The sequence below is a fragment of the Aspergillus nomiae genome, assembly GCF_001204775.2.
Source record: "Aspergillus nomiae NRRL 13137 chromosome Unknown contig00162, whole genome shotgun sequence".
Taxonomy (NCBI): Eukaryota; Fungi; Ascomycota; class Eurotiomycetes; order Eurotiales; family Aspergillaceae; genus Aspergillus; species Aspergillus nomiae.
In genome coordinates this window covers 730-18725 of record NW_015378217.1, presented here as the reverse complement: position 1 = coordinate 18725, position 17996 = coordinate 730, and the positions used below count along the sequence as shown (strand labels likewise).

The window sequence follows — 17996 nt, the reverse complement described above, 5'->3', positions numbered from 1 at the left end:
ATGAGATTGAGATCCTCGCTTGGTATGGACCAAATTCCATGAGCTCCGTTCTTCCTATTATAATAGTGAGTTAAAAACGTTGAAGTACGGGTTTGGCTCTGGAGCCCTCGCTGCTGTATTCGTGAACTAGGGTTAACGTTTATAAAACATTTCTTCTGTTTTTCTTTTTCTTCTTTCTTTCCTTGGCAATATTGTTAGATAAAGGTCTGACAAAACAACTGCTAGAGATTGGACTAAAGTATCTCATATGATTGACATCTTGCATATTTAATTGGCTGGCACTGGATGTGACCCAAAGCAAGAGAAGATTAGTGACACTCGAGTAAGCAAATGGTCAAGCTTACGGTGTGACATACGCAATACCCGCAGGCTTATGTTTGTATCCACCGTAGGTCTGTAAGATCAAGCCACAATCCACGAGATCAATAGTCCCAAACTACTACGGCTTCATCCATGTGAACAGGTATTACCAGTGTATAAAGCCATCGAATGGGCTTACGCATGACGTATCTTGCCCTTCATCCGGATTCCCTATATAATGCACACCTGGGACTCATGCTTCACTTCCTACTTCTTTTATCTTGTTCGAGATTCGAGATTCCCACCGTTATACCACTAGCCATGGAGTCGCTACTGCCATTCATTAGCTCTTTCTTACCCACATGGTATCTGGGGTGGCTTTTGCTGCTCACAGGGATTGTGGGATTGGATTGCCTCTCCGTCATTTGGACTTTCTTTCACTAACGTTAATCTCAGTGGGTATGCTTCCATATCGGCCTTGCCTTATATAACGTCTTCCTCCATCCACTGCGCAAATACCCAGGACCAATCCTCTGTGCCGCTAGTCAGCTTCCACATTCATACCATTTGACCGCCGGAGATAGCTGCAAGTGAATTGCCAGGCTTCATGAAAGATACGGCGATGTCGTGCGCATCGGACCCCGAGAGCTCTCATACATCACCACCTCCGCCAACCGCGCTATATTCAACAACCGTCCTATGGAAGCAACAGTCTACGAGAAGAACCCGGTCGTCTGGCTGCAGGGCTCTGGAGTCAGCCTCAATATATTCTTTGCTCGGCACAAAGAACACATGCGATACAAGAAGCTGATCGCGCCGGCGTTCTCGGAGGCAGCAATCCGGGAACAGGAGCCGGCTATTCAACGCTTTATCGCGGAGTTTATGGACGGGCTACGCGTGAGGTCCGGTGATGAGATGTATCCTGATACCAACGGGGTGGTGGACTTGTATGCGTGGTTTAACTTCAGCATCTACGACGTTCTCACCAAGCTCGCGTTCGGTGCGTCTGTGGGCTGTCTTGATCGCGGCGATTACCATCCCTGGGTCCGGGCCGTGTTTGGCGCCATCAAACACTCGCACTTCGAGCAGGCTGCTCACAGACTCAAGCCGTATCATCGCCTTCTGGAGAGGTTCATTCCGTCCGACGTCAATGAGTCGTATTCCACCCACCTTCACTTTTCCCATCGACAGCTGGAGGAGCTACAGAGGATTGTTGAAGATCCCAGTGCCAAGATTGGCAGAGCGGAATTCACTTCATTCATGCTCAAGGGCATGAGTAAGGAGGAGCTTGAGGACAACGTCAATATAATCGTTGCAGCAGGCGCCGATACCACTGTGACCGCTTTGGCTGCTGTCACCTACTATATCAGCCATCATCCGGACAGCTACAAGAAACTGACCGCGGAGATCCGCAACACATTCACACGGGAAAGTGACATTACTGCAGTCGCGGTCGGTCAACTATCATACCTGAAGGCTGTGATAAAGGAATCTCTGCGCTGTCACCCCTCGGTCCCCGTTGGGCTCCATCGTGTCGTTCCCAAACAGGGCGGCATCATTGATGAAAAATGGGTGCCTGGTGGTGTAAGCAACATTCCCTATCCCCACCCACGTTTGTTGATTCTTGGCCTGAAAGCTAACCCACTCGCAGACATGGGTATCAGTCTCTCCGTACGCGGCATACCGCTCGTCCCGACACTGGCGCGACCCCGAACGGTTCATCCCAGAGCGCTGGCTTGGGGAAGATGAGGCCTTCGCAGATGATGATAGGGATCTCTGTACTCCGTTCTCAATCGGGCCGCGTAGCTGCATCGGAATCAAGTAAGTGACGGCATTCGACCTTCTCTCTCCGAAGAACCTGATCATTGCCCGGTTGCTGTGGAACTTTGATCTGCACGCTCAGCCGGACAACGTCGATCCCAGTGAACAACAAGGGTTCGGCGTTTGGGCGGGTAGGCCTTTGCGTATTTGGCTTACGCCTGTTGACCACGTACAGTGAGCTGGGTGATTTGCTGGCTGGAGTTTACGCACTGATTGTATGGCGTATTGATATATTTACAGACTAGGGGTTAGCATAGGAGTGTTGCGGCTAGAAAGTACTTCGCAGTTATGATCTACGGATATTAAAGGCATAGAATAGGCATGAGTCAGATTCTGTCTCCAGGGTTGGAGCCATTGCTTTCTGATAGAGAGGAGGAACTGATGTGTTTATGTCTTGTCCTCTCGCTAAGGTATCTATTGTTAAGGGTCTACTGTCGAGGGTCTACTGTTTTGTAACGGAGGACCTGCTATACAGGGTAGATAGCCTGTCAAACAGGCAAGGATACATAGGCGAACAGAAAGGAAATTGTCTAATGACTGAATAGCAGAACGAAGACAAAATAGACTGGTTTTTGCCCCTTATTCGTCCCTGGTTCTCGTTAAAGAGCTTCAAATCCTCCCCTTTCCGGTATGTCTATCCCATTTTAAAATAGACTCATTGGTCAGGTGACATATTACCCAGCTGGCTCCGAACGGAAACGGGGGCCAGGATCTCTGTATAATGAACTGGGACCAGAAACTATGCAAAGGCCACCGGGTTATAGGGGTCCCAGGGCTCTGCAGGATTACAAATGCCTCTATTGTCTGTCCAGAAAAGTACCAACTAGATTCTAACAACATAACCCCCGGATTCATATATCTAGGCAGTAACAAATACGGTTTGAGAGATATAATAGCTGATTCTGGATTCTAGATTGGTTACTCCCTTTGTCTGAATTGAATATCATTCAAACTGCATGGAATGCTTAGACTTCGGCAGAACCAATTATGGGTTCAAGCTTTGGAGTCTGGCCACAAAGTCCAACCCACGTCGGCTTCGGGTCCAATTCTCTAGCCCATCAACCTCTAATGGGTTGAGGTCGGGTTGGGCTAGGATTTGGATGAGCTCTACCGAAGTGTAGGAATGCCCTTGATCATGATATTATAGATTTTCCAAGTCCGTCCTAGTCACACTGAATTCGAGCTGTATATAAAATATATAGGTAGTATACTAAATAACGAGCTGTAACGGCAGGTTCTATAGGTCACTCCAGGGCATTCTCGAGCGACGATCCAGAATTATTATGAATTTTTGAGCTTGTGGAATGCAGTACTCCGGACGTATCTCTTGCACGAGCTTAGGGATCTATAGAGCCTATTTTGAGCCCGAAAGCGTTTAATTTACTTGAGATATTGAGGTTTAAACGCGGTGCCTCGGAGGCCAAAATCCAGGTGTTGCAATACTTTTGACCTATCACTTTAGCTAGGGATCACTAAGACAGGACGAAATACCCGTGGCGTGGATATGCTTCAGTCCATGTCTTGAGAAGGGCCATTCCTAGCCCTAGGCGCTTGCGCACGCCTCCAACAGTCTCCAAAAGGATAAGGGTAACGTAGTGAATCTGAAAGCTGCCGGGCAGAAGGCTTCCCTGTACGGGGTCTAGTCCTCGCAAGTCATACCAAATGGCATCCTTTTCGGAGGTCAATCCGCTTTCACAAAGAGGATTTCTTGAGAAATCGGCGGATGATACGACGAATATAGAAATGGCAAGTAAATCGTAATAGCGGCTCGGATTCTGAAACCGCAAATGAGAGACGTGGCTCTGATCAAAACTCTTTGGGAGTAGACATCCCACAAGTCTGCCATGTGTATCCTGGAGCTTCATGTATCCTCCCATGAGAGGTGTGATCTGAACTTGGACCGATTGTGTATACGCCAGAACTCTCCCTGGCCGGGATACTTCTTGTATTTCGGCCGATGAGAGAGAACCACCCTGGAAGTTGGACAAGGCACCATGCTGTATCTCAGTTTTACCATGAGCATCGTGAAGAAGAGATGTAAGCGAATCCCATATCAGCTGCATGATATCGTAATGCCCCTTCCAAGTGAAAGTTGACTTTAACACGTCTGGTAGCTGCCCTGTAAAGCAGCCTGCCGTCCAGGCCCGCACGACCCCAAGGGCCAACCCTTTTGAATATGGTCTATTCCAATTGTCGGGCATGACCGGCGCTGGGAAAAGTGGTAAAGTGTGGAATTCTGCTCGACCGAGCCGATCAGTCGACACATAGGCCCACAAAGCAATGGGTGCCTCAACCTTGGTCTCGCGGGACAATAGATACTGAAATTCAATTTGACCCACAACCGATGACCATGACCATGACGGGAATATATCGCCAGTTGGGGCCTCCCTAGGCAGATAGTGGCCATCAGTTGTTGTCCACATCAGAGCCCTACAGAAATACTTCCATGGTAGCCCAAAAAATGATGATGATCAAAACCTGAATTCAGGACTCCAGTAACTGCGCGGAGAATATCTGATTGAACAGAGAAGTTGCGCTTTGTATATCCTTCAACAAGTGTTTTGTATCGATGGAATGTCCAATACATCCCGTTGGGGACATCAAACAGGCGCGCTCCAACCCCATTTCTTTTACGCAATGTTTTAACCTCATCGGCTACAGAGCTGGCACATTCGTAAAACACCCCATATTCAGAGAAGAACAACAGCCTCTGGGACAGAATACCCTCTTGGAAGGTCCAGCCTCGATCATTCCAGGGTGAATTCTGGACCGCCCTGGCGAATGAAATGGGTGTTGGAGCCACATATATCCCTTGAGTTGCAAAGACACTGGGTGTAGCTCGATTTGATCCTGAGATACCGGAAAGGCCATGGTGGACATGGTTTCCTGTCAACATAACAATAGTGATAGCGGCATTGCTATATATGATGTCCATAGAGTTAATTTGGATCTGCTTCTCGGTGGTCGCGTCTTGTAGGATACAAAGCCGGTCGACCCAGAGATACGGCATGCCAATTTTCAAACAGACTGTCATGGCATCCCGAATTGTGGCTGGAAGTGGTGGTTGGCTGGGGAACCCTTTTTCTTCCAGATCTTTTATATTGGATATTGTGGCTTCCATGTCTGCATTGGATTTAGGACCCCAGACATAGCTCAATGCAGCATATTTGCACCCTGCCGGTGCAAGGACTACAGCTTTCCGTTCAACGTCAATAACTCGAAATCCTGGAATCTGATGGTTTGCAGAGCGAATAGCTCTGCAGTAACGATAATGGTTGTTTTGGCAGCTCGCGAGCAATGTATTAATCTGCTCCCAGTCCACTTCCGCGTTGGGGCGTTGAACCAAGTCAGGATTGCTTGCTGTAGTCAAATTCATCGAGCAGGGCTCAACGACCCATACGTCTGGCTCATGTAGGGGGTAGAACCTATCGGCATTATATTGGGTAAGGGGCACACGCTCGTCATCTGCAATAGTCGTCAGCTGCAAGAAGAAGGAATACATTCTGTGTGCAACTACCAGAATGCTGACTGTCTTCAAACACTAATTCAGCACCGAAAAGAGGATCACTGTTACTTTTCTTTGTTATCTCCAAGATCACCTCATAGTCTGACTTCACAGATCGTCCCACACTGTTGCAGAATTGTTGGCAGAGTGCGCATTCCTTTGCGCGCTTCTGCAGATCTCGCACACTTCCGAGGCGGATTGCAAAATCCGATTCTGAATACCGGCGGCACTTTGCATGGAGCTCTGTATAGCTATCAAAACAACGGATGAAATGACCGAGCCTCATGTGTCGACACACCTGGCAAAGCGGTTCCTCGGGGGAAATCACGCACATGGAGCAGTCTGCATGGAAAAAGAATTTTCGGATCTCATCTAACGTTTCATCATGCAACACTCTAGTGGACGGCGCCTGGATTTGTATGAAGCATGAGCAAAAACGGCATTGATCGGCCTTTAAAGACGCCTCTGGTCGACTGCGAAAGCAAATGCGGTGCAGCATCGTGAGATGACCAACGAAGGTTTATGGAAAACACAGTCAAAGCACAGGGGGGTGAGACGATACACATTTATATACATGGGCTGTATACTAATCCACACTAAGCCATGCTAGGCGCATGAACCCCGCAGTGAAGATTGGTTGGACACACATGCAGGGCGTGGGTTTGATCGTACCAGTTGGCATACAGAATTATCCCATGATTTTCTATGGGAAAAGGATTCTAAGAATTCACATTGTTTCTAATATGTCGTATACGCATATACGGACTTGTTCCCCATATATAAAGGGGCGTGGTTGAATAGCCTTCCTACATGTTTTATTTATCAACCGTTATATTGAGGGGGGGGATAACGTGATAGAAAACCAGGTCAAGTCCCCCTATTTAGCCTCACAAAAATTCTACTGCGTTATCTAGTTCATCCACTTACTCACTAGCTCACTGATCTACTCACCCACCCTGCTCACCAGCGCTTTGGACAATATCACTTCAATCACCCACTCACCCTGTGACTCAGCGGGGCGCAGCCATAAAGCAGCAACTTCCAAACGGCTCCCTTTCCAGCCAGCCACATCCACTATGTGGCTTAGGTACGGCTGAGCAGATGGGAAACCCTGTGCTCCACATCCTATAGTCGTATGTATTAGCTTACCCTAAGTATTGGATCATATAGTGCATCATTGAAGAATTATACAACCAAGTATATTAATCATGTGGAATTCAATATAATCATCATCATCAACAGATACAAAACAGGTCTCGTAACATCGCCATTCTACTCACATCCAGAAGAGAACTTCACCCAAAACGAGGCATCATATTCGTCCATAAGCTCCGTATATTCCGGTCCTGCAGCCGCCCAGCCTTTGATTCCACCTTCCAGGACCAGACTCTTCAGGGTCGTGTCTCCTTGATCCTGAAGATAATCCGCGAACCAGCCGCCGGCCCGCGTTCCACGGCCTGCGGATGACCCTGTAGATACATCAGTAACGCGTTTCTACTTACTATTATAATTGTCTAGTGAGATAACATACCACAATACCAAATGACACTCTCCACCTTACTCGCCGATAGAAGCGTGTATAGGGTAGGAATGGTGGGATAGAGACTCTGGGCTGGGAGGTTTAAGGAACCCCGGATAGTGCCTCCCTAGGTGTTTCTGTCAATTGATGCCCGGCATATTAGGTGGCTTAGCTTTCCAGCTTACCTCGAAATCTGCACGTCGCAGATCTACTAGCACAAAGTCCTTTCCCGGCTGTTTACCCTCCTTGAGCCATTGTAGTAGCTCCTGGCGGGGTAGCTTGGCTGCGGTGGTTCTGGGGGCGGGGTAGGCTGCGTGCCACGGAGCTTCAGGGGTAGACATATTGGGGAGATGTATTTATTGCTTACGAAGGAGGATGGTGGAATGTTGACATTATCGTAGGACGTCTTGATAGTTGACAACTTGATCCCCACTCCAAATAGGGCTAGGGCGGGGTATGTCACCCTTCTATTCTTATTGGCTGTTTGAAGCTGAACGAATCCACTTGGCATTGACCAATCAGCATTGACCAGTGACATGCCGTGAGTATCAAAATCTAGTACAAGGGATATAGGGTTCACGGAAGATGACTCCATCTACACCACATGTATAACCTCACTCGAGACGGAGAGTGTGTTTCTCTGTGATTATACTACCGAATTGTGCTTCTAGCCAACAAATAATACCACCAGACTCCTCCAGCAGGTTCACCCCTACTCTCATGCCATCTCATAAGGAACAGTGAAACAATCATGGCATGTGCGAAAGGCCAAACAAATCCGAAATACTCCTCGGAACCCACTATAGAGACACCAGGACCAACAACAGATGTGGAGAAACAAGCGGATCCAGAGTCCTCAGAGAGGCCTCAGGAAAAGCAGTCGGCGTTCAAGAATCTCGGACTTCTGGACCGATTCCTCGCAGTATGGATCTTTCTAGCCATGGCAATTGGAATTATCTTGGGCAACTTCGTCCCCAACACCGGGCCTGCGTTGCAACAAGGGAAGTTTGTGGGAGTATCAATTCCTATAGGTGAGCGTTCCTGGTGATCTTCCTTGACCCCCGATTGCTAATCCCATTTCGACAGCCGTTGGCCTGCTCGTCATGATGTATCCCATTCTATGTAAGGTCAGATATGAAAGCTTGCATCATGTCCTCGGAGCTCGGGGGATCTGGGTCCAGATTGCCTTCAGTATAATTGTGAATTGGATCATTGCTCCGTTTTTTATGGTATGTCTTTTTATGCTTGTCTACTCGTCCAGCTTCTAACAAGACTTTTAGTTAGCATTGGCATGGGCCTTTTTACCCGACGAGCCAGAGCTACGACAAGGACTGATTCTTGTTGGACTGGCACGGTGTATCGCTATGGTAAGTTAAATCTCCCCCCTAAACCTCATAGCCTAGGGGTCTGCACCCCCAACGTTGAAGCTCACAATAACTAGGTCTTAATCTGGACAGGCCTCGCCGGAGGCGACAACGAATACTGCGCAATCCTAGTCGCCATCAACTCGCTCCTCCAGATGGTCCTGTTCGCGCCAATGGGGGTATTCTTCATCGAAGTAATCAGCGGCGACAGCATCAGATTCGAATATAGCACCGCCGCCAAAAGTGTCGCAGTCTTCCTTGGAATCCCCCTTGGCGCCGCAATCCTCACACGCTTCGTCCTGCGCTGGACAACAAGTGCACGGTGGTACGATCAGGTATTCCTGAAATGGATCAGCCCGTTGTCCCTTATCGGACTCCTATTCACGATTCTGGTGCTCTTTGCCTCGCAGGGTCGCCAGGTGGTGCATCAGATTGTCTCTGTGATCCGGGTCGCGGCACCGCTCATCGTTTACTTTTCTGTTATCTTTTTTGCAACGCTTTTCATCGCGTATAAAATGGGTTTTGGGTACAGGTTGGCAGCCACGCAAAGCTTCACGGCGGCTAGCAATAACTTTGAGCTGGCTATTGCTGTTGCGGTGGCGACCTTTGGGGAGAATAGTAATCAGGCTCTTGCTGCTACTGTCGGGCCGCTTATTGAGGTTCCGGTGCTGTTGGGGCTGGTTTATGCTGTGAAGCTGGTGGCGAAGCGGTTGGGCTGGAAGGATTGATTAATATGTAATATAGATGGGGACCTGTGATTAGACTAAAATCCTTAATTTTCGTGATAGTGTTCAAGGCCAGTCTGAGCTATCAGTGTGGCCATGATCTCATGCTACACAGTATTGGTGGTCAAGCATTTGGGGGCATGTAGTCAAACGTTTCCACTTCATCTGTGATCGGGAACCCGTGAAGGCCTTCGAAAATATCATCATTCCACGCTGTATCCTGGAAGAGGATTTGCAGCGCCGGATCGATGGCAAATAATGTCGGATTTGGGTCCTCCGTTGCCAGAACAGGCTGTAGCTGGGAGTGGTCAGCGTGAACATTTGCATTCGGCCTCGTACCCGAAGGAGTCATGGAAGACTGTTGCGATCGCTCCGATTGGTCTCTGATTCTTTCCAGAACAGCCAGACATCGCGTTGCAGCTTCGTTATTCTGGCTCAGCTGGGCCAGGCAGTCGCGCGCCTTTGATATAGAGAGCGCCCACAGCTCCTGATTCACGGAATCTGGGCTCATATCCAGGGGCTGGTCCGGTCTCAAGTAATGGATGCTAAGGACAATGGTGGCCTGGAATAGAAAGTATGTGGCGTACCAGCTCAGACCAACATGGATGTTGTCGCGGTAATCCAAGCAGAACGTTGTAATGTCTTGGATGGTCTCAATCGCAACGTAATGACACATGTTCCGTGCTTCTTCGACATCTGATAATAAGCTGCAAAGACGCTGGCTCCCCCACCATAGCATCATTCTCAGATTTTGTTCCTTCCACCCGACTACTGCACGCGGGCCTCGAAACCAATCTGGCACGTCTTGTGCTGTGAAATACACGGGCAAGGAAAGCCTCCAGGCCTTCAATCGATGATCGAGTGACCGAGAGATCCTCAAGTCGAGGATGTTCTCTTTCGGGGCGGAAATGACATTGCTATAGATGTTGTTTCCAATGGAGGCTAGTCGCGCCTGTGCGATTATGGCAGAATATGTTGTAGGTCCGTCTGATGGTGTCGGGAGTATCGAGCTTAACGTGCATGCCTGCAAGTCCAATAAGTCCTCTTTCCTTAGCCACGGATAACTTTCTATCTTACCGAATCGTCTATGTTACGGGGCAAACAGGTCTCAATAAAACCATCTGAGGCCATGACGGGTCTCCCAGTAGTAATGCCGAACCCACTATCGAAGCAATACACGATCCACCAGACGACCCTTCTTCGCTCATGGAACAGTGAATCAGTCTTCGTTGCGGCGGGCGGCTCACGATGAAGTCCCAATCCAAGAGCCATGCGGTACGCTATTCCGATGAAGTTGTATCCAGTATTTGGTCGATCTCGCTTCTGGAGATAGTTTCCCTTATCCTTGTCAGTATGCTCAACGTGGTGGTTAATATTGATGGTGACTGACAACTAGGAGAAACGCTTGAACCGTGAGGAGAGTTCCAGACTCCAACATATGCATTGACATGCGCGATCGTGCGGCGGAATAATATTGACATTCTCGAGAGCCGGACGTGCCACCGAGAATCCAATTCCCGATTGCCAGGACAATGTAGAATATTGAATGCCAACTTGACCGATCTTGAAGTTGATGGCGCTCTTGATATTGTTGTCGAAATGTACTCTCATGCAAAATCGGGTAGGATGTATTATAATACGTGAAGTATGCGTTTACTAGACCATCAAGAATGGCGGAGGTACCCAGATGTGCTGAACGCAGAAGGTCCGGACCCCTAATAGAGTCATCAAGTGAGGGTTGTGTCCGCTGATTGGTCTCTAAATTAGAACTCTCGGGGATCAAGCCTGGGACGTTTCTCAAGATACTAGACCCTGCGCTGTTACCTGAAAATACTATTAGCTCCAAGTAGGTAGACCTATATTCCTTGCAACCTACCGAGATAGCCAGCTTCCGCGCTCCCTGTGGGCAAAGATGCCATGCCATCCAGACCCACTCTTCGAAGCTCAGTAGGAGACCCTAGCGAAGCTTCGCTCCATTCAAACTCATCTACCGAAGCGGGGCTCACTCCGCCAAAAGCTGAGGCCTGCAGACCACCTGGCGGAATAGTCATCGTCTTCAGTGCGTCCTCAATATCAACATCCGGGTTCAGCCGATGCAAAAGCGCCGTTAAACTGGCGCAGCGACGTTCTATTTGATCCATGTTTCTAGATACTTGTCAGAGATACAACCCTATCAGGGCATAATACAACACTCACTTGCGCGTCAGTGGCGTTCGCAGCGATGGACGGCCGAAGATGCATGGTTTGTTGGCTCGGGAACAGTACGAGCATGGCGGCGTCCCGGAGCACTGTGGGGCGTGTGAGCAGGTAAAATCTAAGTAGCGAATTGACTGGTGTAGTTACCTTGCTTTTACGTTTCTATAGTGTCTCGCGCAACACGTTAATGAGATGTCCTCCTCTACTCCGGTGATGCTTTTTCTCACCCGACATTCTGTACACTATCACATATTAGTTGTATGATAAGACAGACACTGCATCGCAACTTACTGCTCGCAACTCGTGCGGACCTGGTGGAGAAGTAGAGGATTTTGGCATTGTGGATGCAAGGAAATATCACACTCAACGTTGATAAGATTTAATCCTCACAAGATTCTAAATCGAACTGGTCATTGATATGGCTGGTATGGATGTCGATTAGCATGCTGGTGGTAACGTTGGGTATGGAGGATGCAAACATCCCGAGACGCCCGAGAAAAAGGCTTGCGTTTCCAGGTGACTAAGTCGAACCCTAATAGCCTAGGTGCAGAACTATAATCATCCATCGTTTGGTTCTAACTGTCTGTCTTTCGATCTGCTGTTGCATTTATAAATAGCTGCTATCGTTGGTTACTATGTGAACTGCAATACTTGAATCTTATAGTGCGTGCTAGATATTGAGCTATTCTCATATGTTAACCTCAGGCTCCTAAATATATAACGTTTGTGAACATACCATATTACATTACGAAGATATAACAAGCACTATTACTTAGTATCCCAGGTCTTGCACCTTCGTTTGTTTTCCAAAAGAGAGTTTATATTGAAAGATTTCACTAGAAAATATATATATAAAAAAAACCGCCAGTAACTAGGGGTTTAGAATGGAGGAGCGGTGTATAGATGCGAGATCTTGATTAGATTTGTCATGCCAAAATAGATGAGCTCACGAGGTCCAAACGAGGAAAGAACACGAGAAACAGGACTACTAGGACATTGTCACCCTTTAAAACGAGAGTACTATTGTTATAATTTACTATCATCTGATCGTACTGATCACTATATCCAATAATCTGACTACCAGCTGCCACGACAATCCCATAATCTGGGATACCCCACGGGGATATCCCTACGGAGAACAGGTCTCCGATGCTGACAGATCAGTTCATTATAAATTCTTGGAACTAGGGCAAGAGCGTCGTGGAGTTTTCTCTTCTGCCATTAGAGGGACTCGTCTTCGGGCGACAGACAGCCGACGGAAGTGTAACGGGTGGGTCAAGCTCTGGCGAGAACGTCGGTTTGTTCAATCTTGAATAACCGAGGGCTAGTCGGACAGGCACACACTCCGGAAAGGCTTACATGGGGATATGATTTGTTACTGTTCGGCATGCAGTCGCACGAGGATGTGCTGGGACGATGTGGAAGCAGCCGTCAGTAGGAGCATGGGAAGGCGATCAGCGATACAGAACTCGTGTGCTTTCGTTACTTGTGCTTGGCTTAATCAGAACCATGCTATGTGAAAAATAGTGTTACTAAATGTGGTCTATAAATATTTATTCATTGCTAGGATCTGCTCAAGGAAGCGTGTATCCTCCGTCAATAATGACGTCGCTTCCAGTAGTATAAGTAGAAGCATCACTAGCGAGGTAAAGGTATAAACCCTTGATTTCCTTAGTATGTCCCTGGCGACCGAGAGAGGACATACGATAGGCCTCGTTAATTGCAAGTGGGCTTGCACCCATCTTAGTGTCGAAAAAGCCGGGCGAGACGATATTAACGCGAGCGAACTCCCGCCATTCACGGGCAAGGGATTTTCCAAAATGTGTAATGAAAGCCTTGCTTGCATTATAAACTGGCTGGTCTGTGGGTACATTGACAATGTGCGCGCTCATGCTGGATGTTATGATCAGGTTTCCGCTGCCTTGACGCTGGAATACTTCGCCGGCGTACTTGGCGCAGAAGACAACGCCGTCGACTGGGAGATGGGCTTAGTATAGTGGAAGTCGATTTTTAAGGGTAGTGAAGCCTTACCGTTAACTGACATCTGCTTCTGATATTCGTCTAACTTTTGTTCCAATATGGGCTTTGAGATGGCCATTCCTGTTCAATGTCAACGTGCCATCCCTGACGTTGTGTTATAGATTAGATGCCTTACCAGCGTTAGCAACAAACACATCGATCTTTCCGAAGTCCCGAACCACATCTGCAATAGCCTTCTGCACCTGTTCGGCGTCCGAGACTATAAGACTGTAGTCAGCATGATGAGGTGCCGGTCACCGAACGTATATACAACTTACTATCAACCTTGTAGGCAATGGCCTTAATTCCATGGGTTTGTGCAAGAGATTCAGCCTTCTTAATAGCGGCATCATTTCTTCCCAGATTATATTAACTCACTGCTAATGTGCATTCTTGATAAGACCTTGACTTACGAATTATACCAGAGGGCAACATCCGCGTGAGCCTCCGCCATGGCCTCTGACACCGCATAGCCGATACCATCCGCTGCGCCCGTCACCACAGCTACTCTTCCCAACATCTTGAATTGCTCCAAGACATTGGTCGGTGTATTTGGGAAAGGACGGGGGAATCCATCGCGGATCGTTGTGCAGTCGGCTACGGTCATAGACATTTCGACGGTTGTGGATGGAAATCAATGACTTTCTGGGGTGTTGAGCGCTTAGACACAGTGACAAACAAGCAACCTACTTATAGCTGGCATGGAACGACATTATTTGGATGCAACTCATTCAGCTGAGGGGCAAATCCAATCCTTGGGGCTCACATACGGGTACCTATGTGCCGATCCGATAGATGCGTGAGAGTCTCTACGGGCCACTGTGCCCCGACTGTCGTACCAGGTGATCATCATAGACATATACTGATGGAAATAAGATGGGATTGTGAGTTCTGTTTTGTCTTTCGGCACTGCCATACTCTGTCTCTCATAGTCTCAAAGTGGACCCAGGGCCAGGGCGTCCATACCGACCTTCACTGAGAACGAAACCACACGGTAAAACTCAAGACGCAGATGAGTATCAAGGAAGTCCTCTATGTTACTTTCCACAGGAAACAAACAATATACCTACCCTGGTAACCTTTCACAACGACGTGCGGGCCCTGGCTTTCCAGAGTTCTAAGAACCTCCACATGCAGGCCAGCATTTGTCGTTGGTATTTGCGAATTGTTTATTTCCTACAAAGCGGCGGGGAATCGCCGGGGTCCGGGGGATAATGTGTCATTATTCCTTGACTCGGTTGAATGGATAGAGGAACAACGGTCGGGTCTGGTATGATCAAGGTGGATATCAGAATTTTGGTTAGAGCCAATGTCGTTTGTAGGGCGAGCTGTCGGCACACAGTGAGCCGATGCAAGTCGCAAAGGCTAGCCTTGCCCCAGGCTTATAGACACCGCGAAAATCTAGTATTTTGCCTAGCATTTACCTTTTTTGGTCCTACTGACACTCCACGTAACAAAAATATACGACTTAGCTGCAGTTATGCTCTAACCTGGGGTCTGGCTTCCAGGAGATAGGTTTAGAGTCTTAAAACGGTATACGGGGCGGTCTCAACAGTCCTACATCTAGGTAGACAAGAAGTCATCAACACACTCCACATGAATATAATGATAACTATTAGCTCCTAGGACATAGCATAGCGTACATTCCCCTGCTAATATGAGAGCATATCAACCACCGTCTGAGATCATACTTCCTCAACATTTTCGACATGGCTATCGGTGTCCTTCTCCTGCTTCCCATCAAGTCCAGCCCCAACACCAAGCTGTCTGTAAATGTTTGCCAGTCGCATCGCGTCTTGTTCTCCCTGACTACCGCCGAAAATCTTATCCATTTCTTCGATGGGCACACCATTTGTCTCCGGAAGGAAGAAGTACACCCAGACGGCGAGAAAGACACAGAAGGCTGTACCAAATTAGTGGTCCACTGAGGAAGAAGACACGGGAGAGATCAACGTACCTAAGAAGAAGTAAAACGTGCCGAATTCAATCGACTCCAGCATTCGAGGGGTGATAAGTGCCACAATAAACTGATCCCGCAGGTTAGTTTTACTAGAAAGCAGTATAACGGGAAAAGTCGTACATTGCTCAACCAATTTGTCCCGATGGAAATACCAACGGCTTGGGACCGCACCCCTGGGGGGAAGATCTCAGAGGGAATAACCCAGTTCACGCAGCCAATGCTATACGCGAAGTTACATACGTACAGCCACACAAACACCGCCGTGGCCCAGCCAGCACTCCGGTTGCTGGCCCAGGAACTTTTGTACACGGCATAGAGGGTAGCTACTATGAGCTGGGAGATGCCCATTCCGGCGGCACCTGCAAGGAGAACCTTTCTGCGGCCCCAGCGATCCATGTACATGATGGCCGGGATAGTGCAGAGGAAGTTCAGAATCCCGATAACACCAGTCGCGAGGAGATCTACCGAGCTGCCGGACAGGCCAATCTTCCTGAAGATCTGGGGTGCGTAATAAATGATAGCGTTGATGCCTTGGTGAAGTTAGTCTAGCGAAATTATATAGTGATGAAATGATTTACCCGTGAATTGCTGGATCAATTGGAGGAGACAGGCGAGCAAGAGGCGGCGGTTCAAATGCCGAAAGGTAAACAGGGATTTATATCTTTCGTAGCTCAGACGGATAGGCGACGTGACTCCTGGAAACATGGCAGCAGTTGTCTTGTCATCGAACATCGCTGATGCCTTGATCTCGAGCATTTCCTGAATGATGCGGTTGTCGCTCCTAGGCACACGACGCACGCGGGAGAGTGTCGATATAGCTTCGTCTTCTCTGTCTGAAGTTCTGTTAGCTACTTGTTCTGCTCCACTTAGTACTTCAACAAGCTTACTCTTCATCACCAGCCAGCGGGGAGTGTATGGCAAGAAGAATGTTCCAAAGCCCAGTATCAACGAAAATAGACATTGCAAAGCGAGAGGAAAGCGCCATGCAGCGGGCGATTGCCCGTCCCCTGTTCCACCGATATGTTGGGTTCCGAAATTCAGCCAGAAGGCTATCATGATCCCCCCTGTAATTGCGAATTGCTGTAGAGCAACAAGCCCACCTCGCAGATTGGGTGGTGCTAGCTCACTGATATAAAGAGGAACCACCATTGAAAGCTGACCAATTGCTAACCCTGCGATGAACCGACTGATAAAGATCATCGGCACATTGACTGATGCAGCTTGGATAATGGATCCGATAAGGAAGATAATATTGGCAAGGAGGATGGACCAACGTCGAGAGAGACGATCGGCGATGGGCCCATTGACCAGGGCACCGAACATGGCACCCAATGTGAGAACAGAAACCAGCCAACCTTGGAGCGTAGAGTTGTTGGCCAATGTGGGAAATTCCTTTGCCTATGGAAGGTTAGTGGTGCAGATCCTTGAATACAGTTTTCGCAGAGAAACACAGACGAAGTTATTCATCACTAAAATCCCACTGATGACTCCTTGATCATAACTATGAGTACAATGGTTAGGTCATGTCCAGGTAGCTAGGACTTGACTGAAGACACACCCAAAGAGGACACCACCGAGGCTCGCAAACAAGGACAGAAATAGTAGGAATGGTTGTTCCATAAGCCCTTTGTATCCTGCAATACGGTCAGCAATGAGCCAAGTTGGGAGACTTCAACTTGAACATCGACCTACCGTACTGTCCATATGAAATGTCCAGGCCCGAGCCAGCACCGGTCGTACTGTCGCCGGCAGCAACCATTGTGATAAGCAAGGTATCTAGAGGAGTAGGAACGAAATTTCACTGTGATATTGAGCAGAACGTCGATCTTCTTTAAGAGCAAGCGTCTCTTGTGATTGTAGAACAGCGGGCCGAAGGTAGATATACCATGCCAAAAACATACCAGTGAGCTGCTCCATAACTAGTAGACGTTCTTCAAAACACAAGCCAGGAAGCCATGTGGAGAATCCGGGGTATGGGTCTGCAGGTGGCGCATGGCACAGTCCCAACAATGTATATCGGCGTTTCCTAGACCGAGGGCTGTCGGCGCGCAGTGCCCCGACAGCTAAAGCCAGACACTTGGACAATATACAGAGCAGAGAACAAGGACTCACGGCTGCTGTCGCGGCCTTCTCAGCTAAATCATATATCTAGACTGAGTAACTTAATTAGAGTATATACTTGGCGTCTACGACTCCAGGTGTATCGGGAAAGCAGAGAAAATAAGGTCTTACTGCAATCCTGCTTCCCTAAGACGAGCATGTTATAAGTTGTTCTATATTCATATCAATAATATGCCTGACTAGATGGAATGTTCGCCTATAACCACCCATTTACACGCGGACTATACCGGATACCCTACTTCATTCACTGGAGAGATACAGTCTTTCGCTGAGAGGTGCTCCTGTTCAATACATCTTTCAATTCGCAACGAGTGCTTTAAGGGCTTCGTCAGAAGTACAGCAAGACTGGTCCGTGCTGTGGGGGACTATACTCCCGTGTGGGCATAAACAGGCCTCATTTGATCGAACCGAAGCACAGCCACGATGGAATTGTCTTGGCTCCCTCAGCTCCCTCAGCTCCCCTCAT

General features: G+C 48.3%; 6 protein-coding genes across 6 annotated transcripts; 2 read left to right on the top strand and 4 right to left on the bottom strand.

Annotated features, from left to right (window-relative positions):
* Positions 1-999: 999 nt before the first annotated feature.
* Positions 1000-2125, top strand: ANOM_006283 (cytochrome P450; the record flags this gene model as incomplete). Its single annotated transcript, XM_015551540.1, has 2 exons — positions 1000-1884; positions 1952-2125. The coding sequence occupies 2 exons, from the start codon at positions 1000-1002 to the stop codon at positions 2123-2125; spliced, it is 1059 nt and encodes a 352-aa protein (XP_015406252.1).
* A 4773-nt stretch (positions 2126-6898) lies between these two features.
* On the bottom strand, positions 6899-7486 carry ANOM_006282 (putative arsenate reductase (Arc2); the record flags this gene model as incomplete). The annotated part of the gene is made up of 3 exons (XM_015551539.1): positions 6899-7095; positions 7158-7272; positions 7331-7486. 3 exons carry the CDS (start codon positions 7484-7486, stop codon positions 6899-6901), a joined length of 468 nt encoding a protein of 155 aa, XP_015406253.1.
* A 410-nt stretch (positions 7487-7896) lies between these two features.
* ANOM_006281 (arsenic resistance protein) lies at positions 7897-9237 on the top strand (the record flags this gene model as incomplete). The annotated part of the gene is made up of 4 exons (XM_015551538.1): positions 7897-8176; positions 8232-8374; positions 8426-8512; positions 8587-9237. The coding sequence occupies 4 exons, from the start codon at positions 7897-7899 to the stop codon at positions 9235-9237; spliced, it is 1161 nt and encodes a 386-aa protein (XP_015406254.1).
* Positions 9238-9358: 121 nt separating this feature from the next.
* Positions 9359-11769, bottom strand: ANOM_006280 (fungal specific transcription factor domain-containing protein; the record flags this gene model as incomplete). The annotated part of the gene is made up of 6 exons (XM_015551537.1): positions 9359-10258; positions 10312-10572; positions 10625-11058; positions 11111-11379; positions 11431-11522; positions 11722-11769. The coding sequence occupies 6 exons, from the start codon at positions 11767-11769 to the stop codon at positions 9359-9361; spliced, it is 2004 nt and encodes a 667-aa protein (XP_015406255.1).
* A 1235-nt stretch (positions 11770-13004) lies between these two features.
* ANOM_006279 (putative short-chain dehydrogenase) lies at positions 13005-14062 on the bottom strand (the record flags this gene model as incomplete). The annotated part of the gene is made up of 5 exons (XM_015551536.1): positions 13005-13405; positions 13462-13530; positions 13586-13669; positions 13728-13804; positions 13863-14062. The coding sequence occupies 5 exons, from the start codon at positions 14060-14062 to the stop codon at positions 13005-13007; spliced, it is 831 nt and encodes a 276-aa protein (XP_015406241.1).
* A 1072-nt stretch (positions 14063-15134) lies between these two features.
* Positions 15135-17168, bottom strand: ANOM_006278 (sugar porter family MFS transporter; the record flags this gene model as incomplete). The annotated part of the gene is made up of 8 exons (XM_015551535.1): positions 15135-15352; positions 15407-15476; positions 15530-15939; positions 15988-16242; positions 16297-16807; positions 16865-16910; positions 16968-17043; positions 17102-17168. The coding sequence occupies 8 exons, from the start codon at positions 17166-17168 to the stop codon at positions 15135-15137; spliced, it is 1653 nt and encodes a 550-aa protein (XP_015406240.1).
* Between the last annotated feature and the right edge of the window lie 828 nt (positions 17169-17996).